This window comes from Lepidochelys kempii, chromosome 14, assembly GCF_965140265.1.
Source record: "Lepidochelys kempii isolate rLepKem1 chromosome 14, rLepKem1.hap2, whole genome shotgun sequence".
NCBI lineage: Eukaryota > Metazoa > Chordata > Testudines > Cheloniidae > Lepidochelys > Lepidochelys kempii.
Window position 1 is genome coordinate 38870534 of NC_133269.1, and position 22216 is coordinate 38892749.

Genomic DNA, 22216 nt, shown 5'->3' on the forward strand with positions numbered 1-22216 from the left:
CACTTATGGAGTCTTGTGGATTCCTTGATGTAGAACAAGGACTCATCAGTTTCTGAAATGTTTCCCACAGTCTAAGCCAGGGGTGGCCAAACTACGGGCTGCGGGCCACATCCGGCCTGCGGGACTGTCCTGACCGACCCGCCTGAGCGCCCGGCGGGGGAGTCTGCTCCCAGCCCATCCCCTACCTTCCCTGCTCTCCCGGAGCCTCAGCTGCACCGTGCGGGCAGCGCTCTGAGGGGTGGGGCTGCGTGCTCCTCCGGGAGAGTGGTGCAGCGTGTCTGGCTCCTGCCGGGCCACCAGCAGCATGGTAAGGGGGCCGGGGCCGGAGGGTTGGATAAGGGGCAGGGAGTCCCAGGGGGGAGTAAGGGGACGGGGGCTGTTGGATGGGCGGATGTTTTGGGGGGGGCGGTCAGGGGGTGGGGAACGTGGGGGGATTGGATAGGTGTGGGAGTCCCGGGGGCCTGTCAGGGAGCAGGGGTGTGGATAGGGGTTGGAGCAGTCAGGGGACAGGGAGCACGGGGGAATGGGAAGGGGGTGGGGTCCTGGGGAGGTGGTTTGGGGCAGGGGCCCCTGGAGGGGGCAGTCAGGGGGTTTAGATAGGGGATGAGTGTTGCAGTCCAAATACAAGACAGACAAAGCTTTAAGCAAGCAAGCGGGCTGGTCTGCCGACGGGCTGGTCTGCCTTGTCAGCTTTCCACCCTCTCTTTTATTCTCCCCCTCCTCCTGCGCATTACATACTCCATCAGATAAAAGGAATACACTGGCTTTGTTTAAGATTCTTATTTACCAATTTCTATCTACCGCATTCCTTGCTCTTGGGCCTTGAGCCCAGTCCTGGGAGGCTTCCCACGGTTCATGTCCTTAGGGCGAGTTTCCAAGGTTCATGCCCTTGAGAGGAGCCGTGTGTGCACTGCTCCTACACAACACTCAGGGTGTGCCCTAAATGTTGCCAAGTGCATGAACCCTGCATGAATCCTTCAGATGAGGTCCTGGGGGGTGGTTAGGGGTGGGTGGGGGGTCTCTGGAGGGGGCGGTCAGGGGACAAGGAGCAGGAGGGATTGGATGGATCAGGGATACTGAGGGGGGCAGTCAGAAGGCAGGAAGTGGGAGGGGGTCAGATGGAGGCGGGTCCAGGCTGTTTGGGGAGGCACAGCCTTCCCTGACCCAGCCCTCCATACAAGTTTTCAACCCCGATGTGGTCCTCGGGCCAAAAAGTTTGCCCACCCCTGGTCTAAGCACTTATCGGATCTCTCTTCAGTGTGGATTGTCTGATGTTTAACAAGGTCTGACCTCTGTATGAAACTTTTTCCACAGTCTAAGCACTTACGGAGTCTCCCTCTTTTGAGGACTGCCTGATAATTAAGAAGCCTTGACCACGGTATGAAAGTTTCTCCATAGTCTGAGCACTTATGGGGTCTCCTGTGTGGATTCTCTGATCTAAAACATGGGCTGAGCTCCTTATAAAACTTTACCCACAGCCTAAGCACTTATGGGATCTCTCTCCTCTGTGGATTAGCTGATGTTTAACGAGGTCTGACCTATGTAGGAAACTTTTTCCAGTCTGAGCACTGATGCGGTCTCTCTCCTGTGTGGATCCTCTGAGTGTTATAAGATTCGATCTTTGTGTGAAACTTTTCACATGGTCCAAACACTTATAGGGTCTCTCTCTTGTGTGAATTGCCTAATTTGAAACAAGTTCTGACCTCCATTTAAAAGGTCTTTCACAGGCTAAGCAGTTATGGGGTCACTCCTCTGTGTGGATTCTCTGATGTAAAACAAGGGATGACATCTATTTGAAACATTTTTCCATAGTCTAAGCACTTATGGGGTTCTCTCGCGTGTGTGGATTGCCTGATCTTTAGAAGGGCTAATCTGTTTCTGAAACCTTTCCAAGAGTCTTATGGTCTCCCTCTTGTATGGATTGCTTGATGTTTAACAAGGTGGGACCTTTGGATAAAACTTTTCCCACAGTCTAAGCACTTATGGGGTATCTCTCCTGTGTGGATTGCCTGATGTCTAACAAGGTGGGACCTCTGAATAAAACTTTTCCCACAGTCTAAGCACTTATGGGGTATCTCTCCTGTGTGGATTGCCTGATGTCTAACAAGGTGGGACCTCTGAATAAAACTTTTCCCACAGTCTAAGCACTTATGAGGTCTCTCTCCAGTGTGGACTGCCTGATGTCTAACAAGGTGGGACCTCTGGATAAAACTTTTCTCACAGTCTAAGCACTTATGAGGTCTCTCTCCAGTGTGGATAGCCTGATGTTTAACAAGGCCTGACCTCCGTATGAAACTTTTTCCACAGATTAAACATTTATGGGGTCTCTCTCCAGTGTGGATTGCCTGATGATTAAGTAGCGTTGACCGCATTATGAAACTTTTTCCACACTCTGAGCACTTATGAGATCTCTCTCCACTGTGGACGGCTTGATGTTTAACACAGTGGGACCTCTGTATGAAACTTTTCCCACAGTCTAAGCACTTATGGGGTCTCTCTCCTGTGTGTAATCTCTGATGTGTAACCAGGACTGATCTCCATATGAAACTTTTCCCACAGTCCAAGCACTTATGAGGTCTCTCTCCTGTGTGGATTGCCTGATGTGCCATAAGATTTGATCTTTGTGTAAAACTTTTCCCACAGTCCAAACATTTATGGGATTTCTTTCCTGTGTGGATTATCTGATGTTTTGCAAGGTTTGACCTCCGTATGAAACTTTTCCCACAGATTAAGCATTTATGGGGTCTCTCTCCAGTGTGGACTGCTTGATGTTTAACAAGATCTGACCTCCGTATGAAACTTTTCCCACAGATTAAGCATTTATGGGGTCTCTCTCCAGTGTGGATTGCCTGATGAACAAGTAGGGTTGATCGCCGTATAAAACTTTTTCCACAATCTAAGCACTTATGAGGTCTCTCTCCTGTGTGGACTGCTTGATGTTTAACAAGGTCTGACCTCCATATGAAACTTTTCCCACAGTCTAAGCACTTATAGGGTCTCTCTCCTTTGTGGATTGCCTGATGTCTAACAAGGCGTGACCTCTGTATGAAACTTTTCCCACAGTCTAAGCACTTATGAGGTCTCTCTCCAGTGTGGATTGCCTGATGACTAAGTAGCGTTGACCTCCGTATGAAACTTTTCCCACAGTCTAAGCACTTATGGGGTCTCTCTCCTGTGTGGACTCGATGATGTAAAACAAGGTATGATCTAAGTATGAAGCTTTTCCCACAGAGTAAGCACTTATGAGGTCTCTCTCCTGTGTGGACTGCTTGATGTTTAACAAGGTCTGACCTCCGTATGAAACTTTTCCCACAGTCTAAGCACTTATGGGGTCTCTCTCCTGTGTGGACTCGATGATGTAAAACAAGGTATGATCTAAGTATGAAGCTTTTCCCACAGAGTAAGCACTTGTGGGGTCTCTCTCCAGTGTGGATTGCTTGATGTTTAACATGGTCTAACTTGCATATGAAATGTTTCCCGCAGATTAAGCACTTATGGGGTCTCCCTCCAGTGTGGCGTTCCTGATGTCTAACAAGGTGTGACCTCCGTATAAAACTTTTTCTACAGGCTAAGCACTTATGGGGTCTCTCTCCCGTGTGGATTGCCTGATGATTAAGTAGGGTTGACCTCCGTATGAAACTTTTTCCACAGTCTAAGCACTTATGGGGTCTCTCTCTTGTGTGGATTGCCTGATGTCTAACAAGGTGTGACCTCTGTATGAAACTTTTCCCACAGTCTAAGCACTTATGAGGTCTCTCTCCCGTGTGGATTGCCTGATGATTAAGTATGGTTGACCTCCGTATGAAACTTTTCCCACAGTCCAAGCACTTATGGGGTCTCTCTCCTGTGTGGATTCGATGATGTAAAACTAGGTATGATCTAAGTATGAAACTTTTCCCACAGAGTAAGCACTTATGGGGTCTCTCTCCAGTGTGGATTGCTTGATGTTTAACATGGTCTATCTTCCATATGAAACGTTTCCCACAGATTAAGCACTTATGGGGTCTCCCTTCAGTGTGGCATTCCTGATGTAAAACAAGTTGTGACCTCCGTATGAAACTTTTTCCACAATCTAAGCACTTATGAGGTCTCTCTCCAGTGTGGACTGCTTGATGTTTAACAAGGTTTGACCTCCGTATGAAACTTTTCCCACAGTCTAAGCACTTGTGGGGTCTCTCTCCTGTGTGGATTCGATGATGTAAAACAAGTTGTGACCTCCATATGAAACTTTTTCCACAGTTTAAGCACTTATGGGGTCTTCCCACAAAGGTGCCCTGTGATTCCCTGTACCCAGGAATCTCCTGCTGTTGATTCTCCTCCTCGTTTTCACTCACTCTCTCATCACCTGCTGGGACAGAGAGACAATCCGGACAGGAGTCATTGTGCTAGGGAAAAATTAAGAGGAATAGCACCGAGGGAAAACCCAACATATTAAAGCTGCATAGATGGAGCAATTGGATTCTGCCTCCAAATCCCACCCAAACTTTCACAGAGAAGGATCGTTGGGAAGGAAACACTTGCAAGTAACAGGACATGTGGGAAACAATGTCAGTGATAGCTCCTGACTGCAGCCCTGCCCTGGGTGAGATGAGGAAGGAACTGAGGAAACTTACTGATACCACGGTTCTGGGATTCTCAATTTTTTCCTTCATTCCCCAGATGGTTTCTGTGTCAGTCCTCACCTGTGTGGCTGACTCTCGGGATCTCTCTTTCCTCACCGGCCTGGAGATCGGGCACCCACGGCTCTTCCCCTCGTTCCAGTCGGGCGATCAGGTCAGGTTTGGGAAGGGGGAATCCTGTACAGGTGGTCAATTCAGATCAGAGGAGGGTATGGAGGACTGAGAGAGCGTCTGTCAGAAAGGACATTCCGTGGGCGGCACCTGTCCCTGTTCTGTGCTGTGGAAAGTAGAATCTAAGAGGACGGGAACATGGTTACTGAGCCCCCTCGGGGGAGGCAGACGTCTGGGGAGGTGAGGGGAATTGTGATGCACACCCAGCTCTCGTGTTAAACCCCTGCCTATTTCTAAACCTGCGGAGCCCAGAGCCCTCATACGGAGGTCAGACCAAGGAGGAGGGAGAAGAAGGATTCTGTGAGTGACCGAGAAACAACACAGACAGGATAATACAAGAGTTCTTCACCTTGCAAGCTACGGGGTACTGGTGGGGATGATTTAGTATGCGCCTTAGGTTTTGACACCCTGGTCTCATTGGAGTGTGATGAGGGAAGAACCTCAGCGGTGCCAGACACACAAACCCTCCCCGCACCCCGCAGCTTCCAATAACCAAGGAGCCACGAATCCCTTACCCAGCGAGGTCACTGTCTCGTAGTTCTCCTGCATGACGTCCCTGTAGAGGGCTCTCTGAGCGGGGTCCAGCAGAGCCCCCTGCCCCTGGGTGAAATACACAGCCACCTCCTCGAAGGTCACCGGCATCTGGAACAACAAGAGTCCCCCGCTCAGCATCTGCCGCCCCAGCCACAATCCCGCTAGTCACGGGGGAGGAGGGCTAGAGAAGCAGAATCCTCCCCCCACCCTGCTCAGAGCAGCCAGGAGGCTCCAGGGGGTGGGGAGAAGGTGAGAACTTATTAACGCGCCCCCCCAGCAGATGGAGGAGGGCAGGCTCTTCACATTTCCCACTCGCCTGCCAGCCACAGGCTGAGACGGGAAGCAGAGCTCCGAGCCGGAGCAGGGGACAGGGACAGGAATCCCGACAGCTTCCCTTCGTACTTCACAGCAGCCTCTGGCCAGTGGGGTCAGGCTCCAGCACTGGGAGTCTGGTCGTTTTCCCAGCCCTGCCCAGGGGGGCTGTTCCCTGTTTCAGAAATGGGGGAATATTTCCCCCTTCCCCCCTACCCACCAGTGGGCCTGTTCAGAGAATCAGGCCCAGGTCGATCATGTTCCAGCAGGTTTATCACACCCCGTCCCACGCCGGGTGATTAACCCCTCTACGATGCCCCTCCCCCACCACCAAAAGCTCCCTGAAAATCCCCTACCTGAGCTGGCTCCATCACAGCCATTTCCCTGCCCTGTCCCCTGCAAGATGGGACAATCTGAAGCGAAACGTGGACGCGATTCCTCAGCCTGTCGGAGGAGCAGGGAGATTGGGCAGGTTTCATAAGGGGCTGGAGTCCATGTCACTCCCCGATTCCCCCCAGGCTCTCTCCCTGCAGACAGACGCTCTGATTCTATGACTCTGCCATGCTGGGAACAAACCCAGTTAGTTCATTACCTCCCCGGCCAGCCCCCCCTGCTTAGAACTAACCCACCACGTCCCTTCTAAACCTCCCCAGAGCAGCATCTCTGAGCCAAACGCTGGAAAAAGAGCAGAATCAAAGGAGTCACTTCAGGGTACTGCCCCACAGTGTATTGTGACCCCCTCTAGCTCTCCCCCATCTCCCTAAGTAGTGCGGTGCTCAGCAGAGCAAGCAACTGGCTTTTCCTCTCTCAGCTCCTGCCCTTGTTCCCAGGAGAGCTGACTGCCGCGGGGGTGCAGGGAATGAATCTGGGCAGAGCTGGGAACCTCCCTCCCCACTTCCTGCTCCTGCTGCCCCTTCAAGTCTCTCCACTCTCCCTTTTTATCTTCTTCCCTCGCCCTGGGAGAACTGGCGACTGCCCCATTGTCTTGGGTCTTTGCTCTCATTAGGTGGCTCAGCCACGGACACTGGTAATGGGGGTTGAACCAGGCTGTGTCACTGAGGACAGAAGCTCTGGTACTCACAGACACAGGGAGACCCTCCCCTTGTAGGCCAAACTCACCAGCTAGTCCCTGAAAGGCGCCTTCCGTGCAGAGTCATTTTCCTGCCCAGCTCCAGCCCTTTCCCCAGGTCTCTCCATCATCTGCAGGCTCAGGTTCAGGGGCTGGTGTGGTCAGAGGAGTTCCAGCCACTGCAGAAAGTGCCCCTGGGCTGGTCTCAGAGGGATTCATGAAGCGGGATTGTTCTTAATGTTTTCTCTGAGTACTGTGTGTGTGCCTCAGTTTCCCCATGTGTTACACAAGTATCAAGCTGGTGGGATACAGGGGTGTGATCATTGTGGAGACCTCTAGAGGGCAGGCGTGATGGCAGAGTGGCTGCCTGGGTGTAGAGAATGGCCAAAATTCTCTATCCTGGCAAGTGATGGCCAGAGCCCCTCCTCTGCAGGGAGCCAGCCAAAGGTGTTGGAGAACAAAGAGAGAGGGGGAGGCCAGGTGAGAAAGCATGGGGGAGGGGCAGCTGGGTGTCAGTGTGGATGGGGGGCTGGAAGCGGCTCAGTCTCCTGGTTTGGGACTCAGCGGGGAGAGCCCAGGACTCAAGACCCTGGATTCCCCCCAAGCCAGACGTTGCCGAACGCTCTTGGTTTCTGTGCTAACAAGCTCTGTTCTATGCCGCCTTCCCAGCGACCAATAAACCCTTCTGTTTTCCAGGCTGGCTGAGAGTCACAGCTGACTGCGGAGGTGGGGTGCACGGCCCCTGTGAGGAGCATGTCAGGCTTCTCCTTCGGCTGCCCCTGGGGATCAGACTGGGGCCATGTGCCCTCCCTGGGCCCCAGGACCGGGAAGGCTGGGGCCACATGCTCAGTGGGGGGATGTTGGGGGTGCTCAGGGGTTAGGGTCCTGTCCCTACAATGCGAGGAGGGCTCACCCCCGACCAGCTGTACCCATTGTTATCCCCGGCTCCTAGTCCCAGGCAGGGGGCCTGAAACAATCTGTACGGAGGGGGAAGCACTGAGAGCCATTGAACCAAACTGTAAAGCCTGGATAGGATGGAAACCCCTTCAAGCCAGGGGGTGCGGCAGGGCCCCGCTAGCCTAGATCCAGCGCCTGTGCTGCCCCCCCACCCACCCACCCTGACTGTGCCCCTGGGCCCCGCTCCCTCCCCGACCCCCAGCTGGGGCCCCCCATCCTGCATCCAGTTTAGCCCCCGCCAACCTTCTGCCCCTCCCTATTTGCCCCCCTCATATCTCCCTGAGCTGCAGCCTCCGTCCGCACCAACCCGGCCGGGGCAGGGAAACAAAGCAGCAAGTGGGGGGAGCGGGGGGTAACGTGATCCTGCCCCCGCCCCGCACACACCGGGAGCTGGCGGCAACTTTCCCAGGCCCGGGGCAGGGAATCGCAGCCGGCTCCGCGGGGAGCAGCCCGGGGCCAAACCCGCCCCCTGCAGCCCGGGGGTGCCGGGTCTCTCTTACCTTCCCTCCGAGCGGGGCCCCCCGGGGCAGGGGCCGGGCCGGGAAGGGGCCCTGGCCGGGCTGGGGGCTCTGCCCTGGGAGAGGCTCCCGGGGAGCAGCGGGCAGGGCCCGGCTGGAGGTTCCCCTCTCCCGGCTGCAGCCCGGGCTCCGGGCTCCCAGCACCAGCCGCCGGGGCTCGGGGATCTCGCCGGGAGCCAGAGTCCCCGCAGCGGCTGCGAGTCACTTCCTGGGGCCGGGCCTGAGCCCCACGATCGCTCCCCCCAGAGCCGCCCCCCAGCCGCTCCTGGGTCCTAGCGATCAACCCACCGCGCTGCAGCATCCCTGTGCCCGGCTCCTGTTACACTCACAGACTGTAAGGTCAGAAGGGCCCCTCATGAGCATCGAGCCCAGGGGTTCTCACGGCACATTTTTGGTGGCCTCAGAGTGTGGCCAGCTCTGACACTTTTCCCTAAAATATTGAATGAACTTTAGGGGAAGCCAGTCAACATGCAGGGAGGTAAGCGGGGAAATGGTCCCATTACTGTGGGGAACTTTCCTCACTTTACCCCCCACTGCTGTGGAATCAAACAGCAGAAGGATCTGAGTCCTTGCTCCCTCTTCCCTCACCCAGAGCCTGCCTCACCTTGAGGGTTCCCCTTCCACTCTCCTTTGTGGTAAAGTCCTTATAACCCCGACAAGGCTGGGCCCAGGCTTCCTGGGGGGCTCGGCCCCCAACCTTGGTGTGACCACGCAGGACACGCGCTGGAGCGTGCCCACTCCAGGGTACTTTCTCTGCTCTGGACGCTTCCCTGACCTCCTCCCTGACCATTGTCTATACTCCAGAACAAATGCAATTTACTAAACAGCAACTAATTAAAAAAATAATCAGGAAAGAATGAGAAAGGCGAAAGGAAAACACTTAGCCCCACTCTGTGGGCACGGGGGCAGTTCACAGTCCATCCCTCCCACGTCCCAGGCCTCCTGTCCAGGCCCTGGCTGTGCTGCAGGGATGCCGTGGGTCAGACACGTGCTCTGGCGGTGGCCACACGCCCTCAAGCTCTAGGTGACAGGACCTTTTTCCCGGTGTCCCCGGAAAGGTGCAAATCCAGAGGACAAATAAAAAGCCCCCACACTTGGTAATCTCTGTAACTGATTGGGGGGAGGGGAGCAGGGGGTTGGACTCATGATCTTTGAGCACTTCTGGCTGCTGACCTAGTTCTGTCCCTGCCCTCCCCCTGGGTTCCACGGGACGGAGGCCTTGATCTGGTGTTATACCAATAAAATAAAAACCAACAGGATCTTATTAAAGGGAAAAAGGCAAAATACCACATTTATTGTGAATACACAAAGAATCATAGTAAGCAGTTAGTTATCGCTATAACATTCCATTCAATCTCATATTTATTCACACATTCATTCATACAAACACACACACACACACACACACACAGGTTCTGCAAGGTTGTTATCATAGTTACCAGCCTTAGAGTTGCTCACGCCAAGCCACTGGCCAGGTGGCCTGGACATGAGGAGGGAGCAGGGCCTTGTCAGATGCTCATCTGATGCTCCTGGAAGTTGGTTTGCAGAATCAGACCCCAAAGTTCTCACTTTTTAGAGTCTATATTTATAGACCAAGTGGGGGGGGGGGGCTTTTTATTTGTCCTCTGGTTTGCACCTTTCCGGGGACACTGGGAAGAAAAGTCCTGTCACCGAGAGCCTGAGGGCGTGTGGCCACCACCAGAGCACCTGTCTGACCCGCAGCATCCCTGCAGCACAGCCAGGGCCTGGGCAGGAGGCCTGGGACGTGGGAGGGACAGACTGTGAACTGCCCGGGCATCCCAGAGATGCTGTTTGTGCTTCCCCGGAGCCCATAGAGTGGGGCTAAGTGTTTTTCTTTCACCTTTCTCATTGCTTCCTGATTGTTTTAAATTACTTGCTGGTTAGTAAATTGCACTTGTTCTGGGGCATAGACAATGGTCAGGGAAGAGATCAGGGAAGCATCCAGAGCGGAGAAAGTACCCAGAGTGGGTTTGCTCTAACCTGTGTCCTGAGTGGTCATAACCAGGTCAGGGGGCTGAGCCCTTCAGGAAGCCTGGGCCCTGCCTGGTCGGGGTTATAAGGACTTTGCCACACAGGAGAGTGGAAAGGGAGTGTCATAAATATAAAGGGAAGGGTAAACACCTTTAAAATCCCTCCTGGCCAGAGGAAAAACCCTTTCACCTATAAAGGGTTAAGAAGCTAGGATAACCTCGCTGGCACCTGACCAAAATGACCAATGAGGAGACAGGTTTCAGAGGAACAGCCCTGTTAGTCTGTATTCGCAAAAAGAAAAGGAGTACTTGTGGCACCTTAGAGACTAACCAATTTATTTGAGCATGAGCTTTCGTGAGCTACAGCTCACTTCATCAGATGTATACCGTGGAAACTGCAGCAGACTTTATATACACACAGAGAATATGAAACAATACCTCCTCCCACCCCACTGTCCTGCTGGTAATAGCTTATGTAAAGTGATCAACAGGTGGGCCATTTCCAGCACAAATCCAGGTTTTCTCACCCTCCACCCCCCCACACAAATTCACTCTCCTGCTGGTGCTAGCCCATCCAAAGTGACAACTCTTTACATAATCAAGTCCGGCTATTTCCTGCATAGATCCAGGTTTTCTCACATCCCCCCCACCCCCATACACACACAAAAATGAGGAGACAAGATACTTTCAAAGCTGGAGGGGGGGAGAAACAAAGTTTCTCTCTGTCTGTGTGTTGCTTTTTCCGAGACCAGAGCAGAAATGCAAGTCAGATCTCCTGTAAAGAGTTAATAAGCAATCTAGTTAGATATGCCTTAGATTCTGTAGCTCACGAAAGCTCATGCTCAAATAAATTGGTTAGTCTCTAAGGTGCCACAAGTACTCCTTTTCTGTTTTGTTTAAATGGCTGATAAAATAAGTTGTGCTGAATGGAACGTATACTCCTGTTTTTGCGTCTTTTTGTAACTTAAGGTTTTGCCTAGAGGGATTTTGAATCTGATTCATGTTTTGAATCTGATTACCCTGTAAGGTATTTACCATCCTGATTTTACAGAGGTGATTCTTTTACTTTTTTTCTTCAATTAAAATTCTTCTTTTAAGAACCTGATTGCTTTTTCATTGTTCTTAAGATCCAAGGGTTTGGGTCTGTGGTCACCTATGCAAATTGGTGAGGATTTTTATCAAGCCTTCCCCAGGAAAGGGAGCATAGGGCTTGGAAGGATTGGGGGAAAGACGTTTCCAAGCGGGCTCTTTCCCGGTTATATATTTGTTAAATGCTTGGTGGTGGCAGCAATAAAGTCCAAGGGCAAAAGGTAAAATAGTTTGTACTTTGGGGAAGTTTTAACCTCAGCTGGTAAAAATAAGCTTAGGGGGTTTTTCATGCAGGTCCCCACATCTGTACCCTAGAGTTCAGAGTGGGGAAGGAACCTTGATAGGAGTCCTCAAGGTGAGGCAGGCTCTGGGTGAAGGGAGTGGGAGCGAGGACTCAGATCCTTCTGCTATTCGATTCCACCCAGGAGATGTTTAAGTTAGGAAAGTTCCCCACAATAGCGGGGCCATTTCCCCACTTACCTCTGCGCATGTTTAGTGGTTTCCCCTAAAGTTCATTCAGTATTTTAGAAAAATGTGTCACCCATTCCCCACACTAGATGGAAGACGGTCCCTCCCTTCTGTCCTCAGTACATCTACTGAAGCCACTGCCCTTCACCCTGCCCTTATTAGCAGTAAAAATCTGCTGACTGCTATTTACAGGGGTTAAAAAGGGGCAAAGGGGGCAAAATGGAGCAGGGGGGTGGCCAGGGTCTGAGCAGGGGGTGGAAATTGACTGATGGGGCGTCAAGCAGCTGGAGGCAGCATTAGGAGAGGGGCTAAAAGGCAAAATCAGGGCTGGGGAGGTGGAGCAGGAGTTAAGCTTGGGGTGAGGTGCTGGCAGAGGGTGTCAGAGGGCAAAACCCGGCACAGGCAGGGCCACAGTGGGTAACAGTTACCCCAGTGGGACTGAGACCCCAGTGCTTGCAAAAATGGTGGGGGGCAAAGGGGCTTTTTAATTTCCCCTCTCACAGACAGCACCTCTGAGCATGGGCTTCCCAGGGCTGGGTTCTTAAAGGCACAGGCATCCCAATGCCTAGTCAGTGCCGCTCCTCTTGGTCTGATCTAACCCACTGAGGCTACGTCTACACGAGAAAGTTCAAAGCGCTGCCGCGGGTGCCAGTGCTCCTGGTAATCCACCTCGACGAGGGGATTAGCTCCGAGCACCGGGAGCCGAGCCTGTCCACACGAGCGCTTTAAAGAGCTCACACTTGCTGCGCTCAGGGGGGTGATTTTCACCCTCCTGAGCCAGCAAGTTAGAGCACTTTAATTGTCAGTGTAAATAATCCCTGAGACTTAATTCAGTGAAACATTTTACATATATCCCCTCAGAAACAAAGAATCCCTTATCACTGTATCTGATTGCATAGAGTCTCCTCGCAGTTGTCTTGTCTATTGCTGGGATTCCCTGAATTCCCTGAATTTTTAAATTTAATTTTTTTTCTTCTCAGTTTAGAGCTCACTGAATTTCTGGCCTAGTGTCAAAACTTTTGGAGTCAAGCTACCAATGGGGATTGCATTGTTGCAACTGTTATTTTGTCTCTCAATCTAGCCCTGAGTGTTTTTCCTCATGCCACTGTATACAACTTGATTCTCAAATATTGAATAAAGGCAGTATATTAGCTCGTATAATGTCTTTACCATGGAAAAAAATATATTGTAATGACTGCCATCATGGGTCAGACCAATAGTCCGCCTAATCTAGTATCCTGTCTTGTGAGAGTGATAGTGATGTGCCCCATGAGGGTTAATGTGTATACAGGGCATTGTACCATCCAGAAACATATGCAGCTGCGACAGGTCCTACTTTGCTAAAAGAGGCCATCTGATGTAGCTAATTTCTACAGAGAGCAGTTTCTCACACCACAGGTACGTTTTCCCTCAGTTCTATTCCTCTTAATTTCTCCTCAGCACAATGACTCCTGTCTGCATTGTCTCTCTCCCAGCAGGTGATGAGAGAGTGAGTGAGAAGAAGGAGGGGAATCAACATCAGGAAATTCCTGGGCACGGGGAACCATAGGGGATTTTTGTGGGAAGAGCTGAAGGGAATTTTTCCCAGTGCTTGGCACAGGGAGAAGCCTGGGGAAATTGGCAGAGGTCAAAGAGGCTGCTGGGAAACCACTCAAGGGAGCAACTGGATGGATCTATTATATGTGGGGAAGGACACAGGGATCCCACAGCCCAGCAGACAACCCCCAAGGAAGACAAACGCTATGAATGCCTCGGTTATGGGAAAGGATTCATTCTGAGACCGGCGCTTCTTATGCTTCAGGCAATAAATACTGGAGAGAAAACACTTCAATGCTTCGACTGTGGGGAAAACTTCAATAAGCGCTCAGATCTTAATAACCATGGGAGAAGCCACATGGGAGAGAAACCCTCTGGGTGTCTTGAGAGCAGGAATTCTTTGAATTGGAAGTCAGCACTGATTACACATCAGCTAAACCACACAGGAGAGAGACCCCACAAGTGCTTAGACTGTGGGAAAAAATTCGTTCGAAGGTCAGGCCTAATTAAACATCAGAAAATCCACACAGGAGAGAGACCCCATCAGTGTTTAGACTGTGGGAAAACTTTCATACAGAGGTCAGACCTTGTTAAACATCAAGCAGTCCACACTGGAGAGAGACCCCATAAGTGCTTAGAGTGTGGAAAAAGTTTCACAGAAAGGCCAACCCTTCTTAAACATCAGGTAATCCACACAGGAGAGAGACCCCATAAGTGCTTGGACTGTGGGAAAAGTTTCACATGGCGATCAGCCCTGGTTACACATCAGAGAATACACACGGGAGAGAGACCCCATAAGTGCTTAGACTGTGGGAAAAGTTTTATACAGAGGTCAAATCTACTTAATCATCAGGCAATCCACACTGGAGAGAGACCTCATAAGTGCTTAAACTGTGGAAAAAGTTTCACAGAAAGGTCAACCCTTCTTAAACATCAGGTAATCCACACAGGAGAGAGACCCCATAAGTGCTTGGACTGTGGGAAAAGTTTCACATGGAGATCAGCCCTGGTGACACATCAGAGAATACACACAGGAGAGAGACCCCATCAGTGCTTAGAATGTGGGAAAAGTTTCATACAGAGGTCAGACCTTGTTAAACATCAAGCAGTCCACACCGGAGAGAAACCCCATAAGTGCTTAGACTGTGGAAAAAGTTTCACAGAAAGGCCAACCCTTCTTAAACATCAGGTAATCCACACAGGAGAGAGACCCCATAAGTGCTTGGACTGTGGGAAAAGTTTCACATGGCGATCAGCCCTGGTTACACATCAGAGTATACACACGGGAGAGAGACCCCATAAGTGCTTAGACTGTGGGAAAAGTTTTATACAGAGGTCAAATCTACTTAATCATCAGGCAATCCACACAGGAGAGAGACCCCATAAGTGCTTGGACTGTGGGAAAAGTTTCACATGGAGATCAGCCTTGGTGACACATCAGAGAATACACACAGGAGAGAGACCCCATCAGTGCTTAGAATGTGGGAAAAGTTTCATACAGAGGTCAGACCTTGTTAAACATCAAGCAGTCCACACCGGAGAGAAACCCCATAAGTGCTTAGACTGTGGAAAAAGTTTCACAGAAAGGCCATCCCTTCTTAAACATCAGGTAATCCACACAGGAGAGAGACCCCATAAGTGCTTGGACTGTGGGAAAAGTTTCACATGGAGATCTGCCCTGGTGACACATCAGAGAATACACACAGGAGAGAGACCCCATAAGTGCTTAGACTCTGGAAAAAGTTTCACAGAAAGGCCAACCCTTCTTAAACATCAGGTAATCCATACAGGAGAGAGACCCCATAAGTGCTTGGACTGTGGGAAAAGTTTCACATGGAGACCAGCCCTGGTTACACATCAGAGAATACACACAGGAGAGAGACCCCATAAGTGCTTACACTGTGGGAAAAGTTTCACAGAAAGGCCAACCCTTCTTAAACATCAGGTAATCCACACAGGAGAGAGACCCCACAAGTGCTTAGACTGTGGGAAAAAATTCATACGGAGGTCAGGCCTAATTAAACATCAGAAAATCCACACAGGAGAGAGACCCCATCAGTGCTTAGAATGTGGGAAAAGTTTCATACAGAGGTCAGACCTTGTTAAACATCAAGCAGTCCACACCGGAGAGAAACCCCATAAGTGCTTAGACTGTGGAAAAAGTTTCACAGAAAGGCCAACCCTTCTTAAACATCAGGTAATCCACACAGGAGAGAGACCCCATAAGTGCTTGGACTGTGGGAAAAGTTTCACATGGAGATCAGCCCTGGTGACACATCAGAGAATACACACAGGAGAGAGACCCTATAAGTGCTTAGACTGTGGGAAAAGTTTCATACAGAGGTCAAACCTACTTAATCATCAGGCAACCCACTCAGGAGAGAGACCTCATAAGTGCTTAGATTGTGGAAAAAGTTTCACAGAAAGGTCAACCCATCTTAAACATCAGCTAATCCACACAGGAGAGAGACCCCACAAGTGCTTAGACTCTGGGAAAAAATTGGTACGGAGATTTGGCCTAACTAAACATCAGAAAATCGACACAACAGATACCCCATCAGTGCTTAGACTGTGGGAAAAGTTTCATACAGAGGTCCCACCTTGTTAAACATCAAGCAATCCATACAAGATGGAGACCATAATACCATAAGACTCTGGGAAAGGTTTCAGAAACAGATCAGCCCTTCTAAACAACAGGCAGTCCACGCACGAGAGAGACCCCCGTAAGTGCTTTGACTTTGGAAAAATGTTTCAAATAGATGTTATCCCTTGTTTTACATCAGAGAATCCACACACAGGAGTAACCCCATAACTGCTTAGCCTGTGAAAGACCTTTGAAATGGAAGTCAGAACTTGTTTCAAATTAGGCAATCCACACAGGAGAGAGACCCCATAAATGTTTGGATCATGTGAAAAGTTTCACACAAAGATCAAATCTTATAACACTCAGAGGATCCACACAGGAGAGAGACCCCATCAGCACTGACTGGAAGAAGATAGTAGGGCTGTTGATTAATTGCTGTTAACTCATGTGATTAATTCAAAAAAATCCATTGTGGTTAGAAAAATTAATCTCAGTGAATCACATTGTTAAACAATAGAATACCAGTTGAAATTTGTTAAATGTTTTTGGATGTTTTTCTATGTTTTCATATCTATTGATTTCTCTCACAACAAAGAATAGAAAGTGTACAGTGCTCACTTTATATTATTTTTGATTTCAAATATTTGTACTGCAAACATGCAAAACAAAAATAGCATTTTTCAGTTCCCCTCATACAAGTGCTGTCGTGCAATCTCTTTATCAGGAAAGTGTAACTTAGAAACATAGATGATTTTAATTATATAAGTGAACTGAAAAATAAAGCAATTATTTTTAAAGTTTAAATAGTTTAAAGCCTAGAAGTCCACTCAGTGCTACTTCTTTTTCTGCCACTCGCTAAGACAAACAAGTTTGTTTACATTTACGGGAGCGAATGCTGCCTGCTTCTAATTTATGATGTCACCGGAAAGTGTGAGAAGGCGTTCCCATGGCATGTTTGTAGCTGGCAGCACAGGTATTTAAGTGCAAGATATGCTAAACATGCCTATGTCCCTTCGGCCACCATTTCAGTGGAGGATGCTCATTTAAAAAAAATAATGAATTAATTAAATTTGTGACTGAACTCCTTGAAGGAGACTTGTATGTCCCCTGTCCTGTTTTACACACGTTCTGCCAAATATGTCATCATATCGAAGTCACGGAGAATGACCTAGCACATGGGGGGACACTTTCACTGCAGATTTAACAAAACGCAAAGAAAGTAACTATCTGAGATTTCGAAAGATAGCTACAGCACTCGGCCCAAGGTTTAAGAATCTGAAGTGTCTTCCAAAATCTGAGAGGGACGAGGTGTGGAGCATGCTTCCAGAAGTCTTAAAAGAGGAACACGCTGATTGGGAAACTGCAGAACCCGAACCACCAAAATAGAAAATCAACTTTCTGGTGGTGGCATCTGACTCAGTTGAAGAAAATGAGCACGTGTCGGTCTGGTCTGCTTCGGATCGTTATTGATTAGAACCCGTCATTAGCATGGAGGCATTTCCTCTGGAATGGTGGTTCCAGCAGGAAGGGACCTAGGACCCTTTAGAGCATCTGGCACGTAAATATCTTGTGACGCCGGCTGCAACAGTGTCACGTGAACGCCTATTTTCACTTTCAGGTGACCTTGTAAACAAGAAGCGGGCAGCATGATCTCCTGCACATTGTAACCAAACTTGTTCTTCTGAGTGATTGGCCAAACAAGCAGTAGGATTGAGTGGAGTTGTAGGCTCCAAAGTTTTACATTTGAATGCAGTTATTTTTTGTACATAATTCTACATTTGTAAGTTCAACTTTCATGATAAAGAGATTGCATACAGTAGTTGCAGTTGGTGGATTGAAAAATACTATTTCTTTTGTTTTTTACAGTGCAAGTATTTGTAATAAAAAATATAAAGTGATCACCGTACACTTCGTATTCTGTAAAAACAACAAGGAGTCCTTGTGGCACCTTAGAGACTAACACATTTCTTTGGGCATAAACTTTTGTGAGCTATAACCCATCATCAGATGCATGGAGTGTATTCTGTGTTGCAGTTGAAATCAATATATTTGAAAATGTATAAAACATCCAAAATATTTAAATAAATGGTATTTTATTATTGTTTAAGAGCACGGTTAATCACGATTAATTTTTTTAATCACTTGACAGCCCTAGAACATAGTAATTGTAGTAGTCTATGTTAATCTGTAACGAGATATAGATTAACAGTATAACCAAAGGGTTTCTGTCGACGACTGTATTTTGTTAATTCAGAAGTCAAAAGGAAATATTAACATTTAAATGAAACTTGGGTGTAATAATGTCATTGTATATATATCTCTTTTTAAAGTTTGTGGTAAACTGTCTATGAACTGCTTTATAGATAATTACCTTATATTAATCCATGTAGTTTTATTACCTGTGATGTTTGGGAAATAGGAGGTTACTTCCAAAACCTATTGTTCACCCAAGGACTGCCTGCTGTCGAGAGGCTGCAAAAACTTCTATATAAACGCTTGGGACCTGATCCTTTTATCTCAGATCTTCTTAAGCTTTCTTCAGGGGGAGTTCGAGTCGTAAGACTGAGATCTCCAGTCCTCTCTGGACCGCCCTGATATTGAACATTTGGACATTGGACTAGAACGTGATGAAATGATTCTGAAAAGGACTCTTTTCAATTATAACGCGTCATCTCTATGGTGAAACTGACCTATGGACTCTATTCGCATTTGTATGTCTAATGATCTTTTAGCCAATACTGCCTTTTCTTCTTTTAATAAATCGTACTTTAGTTAACAAGAATTGGCTGTAAGCATGGACTTGGGTAAGAACTGAAGTATTCATTAACTTGGTGGGTAACATGTCTGATCCTTTGGGATTGGTAGAATTCTTTATATGATGAAGGTTTTCAGGAATCCCCATCAGAATCTCAGAGGACATTTTCCCACATCAGGTATCGTTAAAGACCTTCCTCTGTTCCTCTGTATTTTGTTACAGCATCTCCCATACCATGAACGGTTTACAGAGCTGAATGATACTTCATGCCTGTGCCAGGTAACTTTCAGTGAAATTAGCCTGAAATTAAAATCCAAAGTTATTACCCATTAAACTTGACAGCAGTTCCCTCCCTTGTACTCCTGTGCAGCCTCCTCTGGGAACCACCGTGTGAGCTTGGAGAGCCCGGGACAGATGGCAAACTACACAGATCGAAGTTTATCCTCTTCACAGAAGTTTTGGAGCCTCCTGGTGTTCCCCACACACCCCGTCCTCTCCTGCTCCTTTTGCTGCCTGTAAACTCAGCCGCTTGGTGATTTCTACCATGTTTGCCAGCTGCCTGTTCAGCCTGATGTTTCTGTGTTGCTCAGTTCCTGAGGGCAGGAGACGGCTGTATCGGATCCCTCCCAGCACTGGCTGATGTGCCGACACACCAGAGTGACAGCTTCTGTGAACTACTGCAGACAGACGGGACATGTAGCTTCCTCCTGGAGACTTTCCAGGGGGTTCTCTGTGGCCATGGCTCCCTCTGGACCATTTAGTGAAAAATGTACCACTAGGGCTCTGGTCTTGCAATGAGAGGCATCCCCCTGTGAGGATGAGCTCTGGAAGGGATTACCTAGGGAGGTGGCGGAATCTCCTTCCTTAGAGGTTTTTAAGGTCAGGCTTGACAAAGCCCTGGCTGGGATGACTTAGTTGGGGATTGGTCCTGCTTTGAGCAGGGGGTTGGACGAGATGACCTCCTGAGGTCCCTTCCAACCCTGATCTTCTACGATTCTATGAGCCTGCAGGAGCAGGATTTGTGTGTCTAAGGCGGGATAGTCAGGCTTGGTAGAATTCTTTTTTTTTTTTAATATATATTTTTAAGCAATTTTATATTTATTGATTTAAACATTCACAGTTGCACAAAAATCTGGGTTTTTAGCATTTCATTCCAATTGTCCTCCATTTAAATGTTCACAGTGGTGGGAGATTTAGGGCGGGATCAGACAATATTTGGGTCAGACAATAACTATGTAATGACAGTAGAGACAGATTCCAAAAGTTAAAGCTTCACAACCATTAAAATAGAGAATGTCAACATCACATATCCAAATATGCAAAGTAAATATTCTTAAATCAATGTCTAATAACTTCTCAGGAAGCATTGTTCTTACTGTGCCTATTGGTAAATTTCAGTTATTAGCAGTGGGAGTAGTTTTTCCTGGTTTTTGTGTGTAGAGTGAAATCAACATTTACAGACATCAACCAATAAAGTCTAATCCTTCGAAGTCTAGTGATATGAAATTCACAGGAGAAAACCTAGGTTAAGCTGAGATCAATGTTTCAAAGGCCTGATTCTCATGTACACTAAGGCAGCTCTGGCTCAGTGTAAAGAAGCTGCGGTGTTACCGGCACTCAAGATTTTCTAATGAGGTTCATTGTATTTGTTGTGTTTGTTAAAGCCCCAGCTCCTAGAAGCATGTGATGAGGAGAGACTCTTGGCTTTCCTTTCCTAAACAAAGGAAGTTTCTAGCTTTCTTGATTGCAGAGAAAAACTTGAAAATATGATCTGAGTGCAGCCTAAAGGTCTGAGAAACCAGAAGGCAAATAGAAAGAATTCAACATATATTATTATGTGTATGTTTCATAAAAGGCAATCACATCAATTGTTAAGTTAACAAAAGTTAACTGATTGTTAACTGAGAAGCCCAGGCCAAAAAGTTTCCCTGCCCCTGTCCTAAGGGAAACCTGTTTTCCACCTGCCCTCTGCGGGGGCTGGGGGCTGGCGCTGGAGGAATGGAAAGTTGCCAAGCAGAAGACAGACACCAAGGTGTGATGCTGGAGGAGGGCTTGCACCTTGTTCTCTGTGTATCGCCGGCAGTTATACGTTATTGCACGGCTCCTTCTAAGCCAGCACACTGATTGTTAACTGAGAAGCATTACAGAGAACACAGAATTAAAAAAACCCATCAGGTTAAACTCAGATTCCTGGGTGTGCTTAAGTACCTAAGATGATCTTACGGAAAGGAGTTTGGCGCTGTTGTGTTCACAGCAGACAGATAGAGAAGTTATGTCTTAGAATTCAGAACACACAAGAAATCAAAATAGGGTATGTCTACACTACGGAATACGGTCGAATTTATAGAAGTCGGTTTTTTAGAAATCGGTTTTATATATTCGAGTGTGTGTGTCCCCACAGAAAATGTTCTAAGTGCATTAACTCGGCGGAGCGCTTCCACAGTACCGAGGCTAGAGTCGACTTCCGGAGCGTTGCACTGTGGGTAGCTATCCCACAGTTCCCGCAGTCTCCGCTGCCCATTGGAATTCTGGGTTGAGATCCCAATGCCTGATGGGGCTAAAACATTGTCGCGGGTGGTTCTGGGTACATATCGTCAGGCCCCCGTTCCCTCCCTCCCTCCGTGAAAGCAAGGGCAGACAATCATTTCGCGCCTTTTTTCCTGAGTTACCTGTGCAGACGCCATACCACTGCAAGCATGGAGCCCGCTCAGGTAACCGTCACCCTATGTCTCCTGGGTGCTGGCAGACGCGGTACGGCATTGCTACACAGTAGCAGCAACCCCTTGCCTTGTGGCAGCAGACGGTACAGTACGACTGGTAGCCGTCATCCTCATGTCCGAGGTGCTCCTGGCCACGTCGGCTGGGAGCGCCTGGGCAGACATGGGCGCAGGGACTAAATTTGGAGTGACTTGAGCAGGTCATTCTCTTTAGTCCTGCAGTCAGTCCTATTGAACCGTCTTATGGTGAGCGGGCAGGCGATACGGACTGCTAGCAGTCGTACTATACCATCTTCTGCCGAGCAGCCATGAGATGTGGATGGCATGCAGTCCTTCTGCACCGTCTGCTGCCAGCCAAAGATGTAAAAGATAGATGGAGTGGGTCAAAACAAGAAATAGACCAGATTTGTTTTGTACTCATTTGCCTCCTCCCCTGTCTAGGGGACTCATTCCTCTAGGTCACACTGCAGTCACTCACAGAGAAGGTGCAGCGAGGTAAATCTAGCCATGTATCAATCAGAGGCCAGGCTAACCTCCTTGTTCCAATAAGAAAGATAACTTAGGTGCACCATTTCTTATTGGAACCCTCCGTGAAGTCCTGCCTGAAATACTCCTTGATGTACAGGCACCCCCTTTGTTGATTTTAGCTCCCTGAAGCCAACCCTGTAAGCCGTGTCGTCAGTCGCCCCTCCCTCCGTCAGAGCAACGGCAGACAATCGTTCCGCGCCTTTTTTCTGTGCGGACGCCATACCAAGGCAAGCATGGAGGCCGCTCAGCTCACTTTGGCAATTAGGAGCACATTAAACACCACACGCATTATCCAGCAGTATATGCAGCACCAGAACCTGGCAAAGCGATACCGGGCGAGGAGGCGACGTCAGCGCGGTCCCGTGAGT

General features: G+C 48.7%; 2 protein-coding genes and 1 pseudogene across 14 annotated transcripts; 1 reads left to right on the top strand and 2 right to left on the bottom strand.

Moving 5' to 3' along the window:
• Positions 1–22216, bottom strand: part of LOC140898060 (zinc finger protein RFP-like) — a 39316-nt pseudogene that overhangs the window by 11419 nt on the left and 5681 nt on the right.
• On the bottom strand, positions 1633–18411 carry LOC140898029 (uncharacterized). Of its 13 annotated transcripts, none has more exons than XM_073311413.1 (6): positions 18220–18411; positions 6756–7132; positions 5993–6080; positions 5306–5432; positions 4683–4796; positions 1633–4348 (listed from the first exon to the last, which is right to left on the bottom strand). In XM_073311413.1, the coding sequence occupies exons 2-6, from the start codon at positions 6791–6793 to the stop codon at positions 1899–1901; spliced, it is 2817 nt and encodes a 938-aa protein (XP_073167514.1). In that variant the 5' UTR covers positions 6794–7132; positions 18220–18411; the 3' UTR covers positions 1633–1898. The 13 variants fall into 13 exon arrangements, with proteins under 13 accessions (XP_073167514.1, XP_073167515.1, XP_073167518.1 ...); XM_073311414.1 differs by lacking the exon at positions 18220–18411 and adding an exon at positions 8163–8249 and having other exon boundaries at positions 6756–7003; XM_073311417.1 differs by lacking the exon at positions 18220–18411 and adding an exon at positions 8163–8248 and having other exon boundaries at positions 6756–6904.
• On the top strand, positions 13257–16280 carry LOC140898038 (uncharacterized). The gene is given in 2 exon segments (XM_073311451.1): positions 13257–15814; positions 15816–16280. Coding segments are annotated over 2 exon segments (2385 nt in total). The 5' UTR covers positions 13257–13520; the 3' UTR covers positions 15907–16280.